Source organism: Heptranchias perlo, chromosome 39 (assembly GCF_035084215.1).
Source record: "Heptranchias perlo isolate sHepPer1 chromosome 39, sHepPer1.hap1, whole genome shotgun sequence".
NCBI classification, from domain to species: Eukaryota; Metazoa; Chordata; class Chondrichthyes; order Hexanchiformes; family Hexanchidae; genus Heptranchias; species Heptranchias perlo.
The window spans coordinates 3,197,061-3,203,060 of NC_090363.1; the positions used below are offsets into that span (position 1 = coordinate 3,197,061).

Here is a 6,000-nt window from a genome sequence, read left to right on the forward strand (position 1 = left end):
CCTGGGGCCTTAACTTTTCACCCCATTTATTAATGACTTGGATGAAGGAGGAGAGAATTGTATATCCAAGTATGCGGATGACACTAAGTTAGGAGGCACAGTAAGTAGTGCAGATGGGAGCAGGAAGTTGCAAAGGGACATACAGATAGTGAGTGAGCAAAACTATGGCAGATGGAGTTCAATGTGAGGTCATCCACTTTGGACCCAAGAAAGATAAATCAAAGTATTTCCTAAATGGTGAGGAACTACAGAGGAGCAGAGAGATTTGGGAGTCCAAGTGCACAAATCATTAAAAGCCAGTAGACAGGTAGAAAAAGTAATCAAAGATGTTAATGGAATGTTGACCTTTATCTCAAGGGGGCTGGATGGAGGATGCTGCCCGCTGATATGTTGTGAACGAGTGACTGGGCAATTCCCATGGCGTGGGCAGTGCCATCTCCTACCTGAGTTGTCCTTTCCAATCGTTGTAGTCCTGTTTGGGCAGCACCACAGCAGGGTTCGAGTGAACAGCCAGGGGAAGCCGACACTCGAGGTAAGCGCTCTGGAGCCACCAGTCCGTGAGCTGAAACAGAAGCAAAGAGAGTGACAATGGAGGGTGACGAAAGAGAGTGATTACAGAGGGCGACGGCTGAGAGCGACGACAGAGAGTACAGGTAACAAACACAGTTAAAGAGACACAAGCAGCAGTGAAAACCATATCCAGTGGTGCTGGGTGGTAAGGGTGATTGCACTGAGCAGAGCAAGATTCACACAATGGTAGCATTATTCAGGAAAGACTGAACGAGTGATGCTAAGCATTATCTTATGGACTGAGGGACAAATGTGAGGGCCGATTTTAAGTTGTGTCACCTGGTGTTAACAAGCCGGTTAACGGCCTCCAAATGGGTCACCACTGCAAACGTGATGTGTCCCCCCCCCCTGTCCCCGCCCCATTTACAATGATGGCGGCCAGATATTGGCCAGCTGTAACCCATCGGGAAGTCGGTTTGACACCACATAGCTCCCCAGCCTGAAGTAAACAAAGCTGGTGGTGGAGCGAGTTGGTGTTTGAGGTGGTCGATAGGCTGCCGAACAAACAGACTGCTATTTGACATTGGAAGATATCACAGCCGAGCCCAATCCAGTCATCACCCAATGTCCACTGGCTGGTGGTCAAGTGCATTACTCTCAACTCAGCAACCCCCCCCTCCCGCCCCCTCACACTTTCCTTCTAGTCTGGGGGAATACAGAGAGGAATTGTAGTGCCCCTGTATCTGATTGTTTATTGTGACAACTCCCACCACTTACCCAGTTTTCGGTCCTTCTTGCTCGTCTTTCCAGTCTGTCCTGTAGCTTCTGTCCGATACTACGTGGTCTACTGAACTCTCCCGCCATTTGCCTGGTCTGTTCCAGCTCCTCTGGGGTCACGAGCGGCTGCAATGCCAGCAGGTAGTGTTCCAATGTATGTTTCAGCGGAGGAACCGGCAGCTGAGGCAACGGAAAATGGGTGGAGAAAAGCCCTCCTGCAGGGCTTGGGAAGCCTGGCGGCTTGATGAGGAAAGTTGGCCGCCATACTCTGACCTTCTGCAATAAAGATAGGATCATAATGACACTCAGTACCTGGACTTAGGGACTCGGGGGTGAAGTCCGTGCTAGGCGCTAGCGCAAAATGGGCAACAGCGAATCAGCAGCCCGTTTTACACTCCGCCCGATTTTCTTTTTCCATTGACATCAATCGAGCTGAATATTTGGCGGAGCGAAGAACAGGCGGTCCATGCGATCAATACCCCTCGTTTTGTGTTACCGCCCAAGGCACATTTCTTCACCAAAAACTGTCGGCAAACCTCTTAAATTTGGAAAGGAATAAGAACCATACGATGAGAATAGCACATTAATGTTATTTATGTTGTGTGTTTGTTAAAAATAAAGGTTTGCCACTCACTTTGTCTTGAATACAGTCCCCTTTAACAGAACACCACGAGCGCAGTTTCAGGGAAGAAAAGAGTTCCTATTAGGAATGAAACATTTGTCGAGTGTGGATGAAGGCTGCCATCTCGCTGTGGCTCAGCCTGTGGATTTGTTCGTTTGTCTATTGGCTTATTGTGTGTATGTTAATAAGTCAACATTCTTCTAAATGACCTGCAGAAGGTAAATAGGGCAATGGAAGGCTGATTGTGTTCGACCAATCTTTTATTCGTCGGTAACTGTGATTATAATCTAATAGCCTTTCCAAAAGTACCAATTACACACTGACCTTGAACCCAAAGGTAACATTGCATTGTATTATAAACTGGATAAGAATTAAACAGTAGCAAGTGGCACAGCAGGGTGAAGGCACTACCTCCTAGCGCACCTTTTAACACAGGTAAGCAAGTGGCATGTACTTTATTTTTAAAGCTGCTCACAAGAATAGTCTAGCAATAATTTCCCCCTCTGGCTCCTCACACCCTAGGGGCAACACCTGGCCTCTCCTCAGTACCTCCCCACGCAACATCAGGAAATTGGCAGACTACAACAAAGCAACTTACATTTATTTGTCGTAGCAAATGTCCCCAAGGTGCTTCCCAGCAGCATAAGGGAAAAAATGGAGACCAAACCAAAGCAGGAGGAATTAGGAGCATGGTGTATTCCCCCGTGTAGAGAAGGGGTGATCTGATCGAGGTGCTTAAAATGTTAAAAGGATTTGAAAGGGTAGATATGGAGAAACAATTTCCTTTGGTGGGGGAAATCAAGAACAAGGGGACATAATAAAATTAGAGCAAAATCAGGAAACATTTTTTTACACAAAGGGTAGCGGAAATCTGGAACTCTCTCCCCCAAAAGGCTCTGGATGCTGGGGGACAATTGGAACTTTCAAGACTGAGATCAATAGGTTTTTGTTTGGTAAGGGTAATGAGAGATATGGAGCAAAGGCGGGTACATGGAGTGGAGGTGCAGATCAGCCATGATCTAATTCAATGGCAGAACAGGCTTGAGGGGCTGAATGGCCACCTCCTGTTCCTATATTGCTACATTTCTGTACGTGGATTTGCCTTGAAGTCTGCTTATGCTCTCAGGACAAAACATTGTTACTTTAGAGAACAGGTTTATTGTTCTGCTCTGAGGCAGTGACTCCAAATCAGCAGGTCACAAGTACAAGTCCTGGTGCAGTGCTTCTCAGCTGGTAACTGGGAGGAAAAAGCAAGAGAGACACATGGCATTCGGCCTCAGGAGAAGACAGGCAGAGAGAAACTTGCACTGTTGTCTTGCCTTGCTGGAATGGTACCTCCAGATGCTCAGTCATCCCATACCCTTACAGACAGGGGCTTTCATCCCATCAGTCTGGTCTTGATTCAAACCTAGGACCAACAGATGAAGAAACGGTCTGACTCAGGACACCACTAAAGGGCGGGAGAATTACAAATCCAAGTTCAGGACCGGGTCATTCATTTATTGTCAATGTCAGTGTAGGTGACCATTACAGATGTAGTCTGTGAGCTCAGGTTCATTTGAGATGTATTGTGATAGGACAATATCTACCTTTATTTTAGTGAAACGCATAACCAGGTCAACAACAACAACTAGCATTTATACAGCGCCTTTAACATAATAAAATATTCCAAGGCGGCCTCACAGGAGCGTTATCGAACAAAATTTGACACAGAGCCATATAAAGAGATATTAGGACAGATGACCAAAAGCTTGGTCAAAGATGTAGGTTTTAAGGAGGAGGAGAGAGAGGTTCAGGGAGGGAATTCCAGAGCTTAGGGCTTAGGCAGCAGCAGTCAAGGCCGCCGATGGTGAGCGATGAAAACCGGGGATGCGCAAGAGGCCAGAATCACAGGAACACAGACACTGCATAGGATAATCCAGTAACTATGTTCCCACTTCCTTCTGACCAAGATGGAAGACTCATAGCTCACAAGTTCACCTACTCCATTCTCCAGAGGTTACATTTATAATGGCTTTGGTTGAGACAGAAAACTGTTTGTAGAACAAACACAATGTCAGGTTAGATTAAGAATAATAGAAAGAATACGCCTTTAAACTGCTGGTCAAAGGCCCCCTGGGAGTGTCCATTTTATGCAGAAACTGACCATTGCCAAGTAGGCCACACACAGCCTTTGATTCGTGATCTCACTGGAGAGGAACTTCTGCACAAAATATCTACCAGCAGTTGGAAACCAAGAGAAAGAAAAAACAAACAAGCGGAAGAACAAGTGTACAGATCTCCCCTTTATACAATGTTTGTGATGCATAGGAATTCAGTAACACGCTCTCCTTCGACATTACAACAGGGACTACACTTCCAAAAATACTTCATTGACTGTGAAGCGCTTTGGGACGTCCTGGGGTCGTGAAAGGCGCCGTATAAATGCAAGTTCTTTCCTCCTTCGATTGCATTTTAAAGGCGGTTTCTACTGGTATGGTTGGGTAAGATTGTTTTACAGACAGAGGGGTTTGTTAACAAAATCCAACAATGCAGGTTACTGTTGCTCTTCCGGCCCTGCAAGAGTATCCCAGCAATCACTCAGAACACTTTCACCGGGATATGGTGGGGAGCAAGTTACTTTGGTGCTTGAACAACAGCTCAGAGCTGAGTGACATTTAGCACGTGTGCAATGCCCGCTGTTTATTTTGACTTTAATAATTGCAAAATATCTACCAGCGGTTGTGGGCAAACAGCACAGCACAGGTTACCGAACAGAGCAGTGGCTACAATGTGAAACTTGTAAATTGCTCCTCTGCCTTCTTTCCATTAATAAATGCTATTATTTTGCTACAGTGTCGCCAGCAATGACCGGAACGAAACTGACGATCCGAAACTCACCAAGAGGCGCGTGGACGCCGTGAGCATCATGATGAACCTTTTTTGGGAAGCATTTACTCCGATGCAGAGGCCAACCTTAAAAAAAAGAGCAACAACAAAACAAAATGCCAAGTTAGAGCTGTTTCACCAGCTGCCAGGGTCTGGAGTCGGATGTAAGGAAATGCCAGCAGTTTAGAGTTCACCAGAGCTCGCTTACTTCCGTCTGCTTTCCGTGTGTGTTCAAAATAAAGAGGGATACGGTCGAAACGTGCAGGGGTATCTGTGGGTTATGGAGGCGGTGGAATATCAACGTGTACTGATAATTATTAATGAAAGGAGCACGGAATGTCATTTATACATTTACATTATTTTGAGGAGGATTTTTTTTAAAGAAATGCAAAATAGACGGAAATGCAGGATGGAGTTTTGAATCCGATGATTGTTGTGATTTTATTTGCAATAGATGGACGAGTGGAGGGCGTGGATGGAAAGGCTTTAGTTCGTTAACACCCGATCATTGTACCTCTTATAAAGGAGGTTTTTCCTCACTGTTGCAATGGTACAGTCTGGCATGCGAAGCCCTCTAATCAAATGTCAACAAAGGCCAACATTACCAAGGTCAGGGTAAGGGAATTTTCTTTGGCAAAACGCGGTAATAAAGGTTACAAAGAAATTCGGCACAAAATTGAGAGGCGGCTATTTGTTTGCAGTGAGACAAAATAACACAGGGACTGTCACAGGAAGCAAGTGAGATCTAATGGGTCTAATTATTCAAAAGAAGAGTGTTCTTCACAGCAAAACGAACAGGCCCGAGCCGGCAGTAAGAGGAGGGGAGGGGAAAGGAGAAGATTTTTGCTTGGTTCACAATGTTGACACGAGTCGGTGCATGCTCCTATTGAAACCCATTCTGTCTGTATTGAAACACGCCCTTTTATTAACGAAATGTAAATATGCAATCCCTCTGAAGCTATGTCTATAACAGCAGCGTGGTGAGTGCCTGACAGATCAGATAGGGAAATGGACAACAGGTAATAGTCAGAAGAACGTATTGATCAAGGGAGGTCTCATACGGCTGGAGGAGGTTACAGGGATGGGGAGGGGCGAGGCCATGTAGGGATTTAAACGTGAGGATGAGAATTTTAAATTGGAGGTGTTGAGGGAGCTAATGTAGGTCAGCGAGGACAGGAGTGGTGATGGATGAGTGGAACTTGGTGCCAGATGAGATACAAGCA

General features: G+C 45.7%; 1 protein-coding gene across 3 annotated transcripts in view; it reads right to left on the minus strand.

Annotated features, from left to right (window-relative positions):
• Nucleotides 1-5,572, minus strand: part of LOC137305079 (carnitine O-acetyltransferase-like) — a 29,791-nt gene extending 24,219 nt beyond the window's left edge. Inside the window, exons 1-4 of one of the 3 annotated variants that reach the window (XM_067973858.1) lie at nt 5,292-5,572; nt 4,790-4,864; nt 1,288-1,563; nt 444-562 (exon numbers count right to left, since the gene is read on the minus strand). In XM_067973858.1, coding sequence (XP_067829959.1) covers nt 444-562; nt 1,288-1,563; nt 4,790-4,819 — 425 coding nt within the window. In that variant the 5' untranslated portion in view covers nt 4,820-4,864; nt 5,292-5,572. Of the gene's footprint in view, nt 1-443; nt 563-1,287; nt 1,564-4,789; nt 4,865-4,985; nt 5,241-5,291 lie in introns of those variants that run through there. The other 2 variants (XM_067973857.1, XM_067973856.1) reach the window with 2 other exon arrangements.
• Nucleotides 5,573-6,000: the final 428 nt, after the last annotated feature.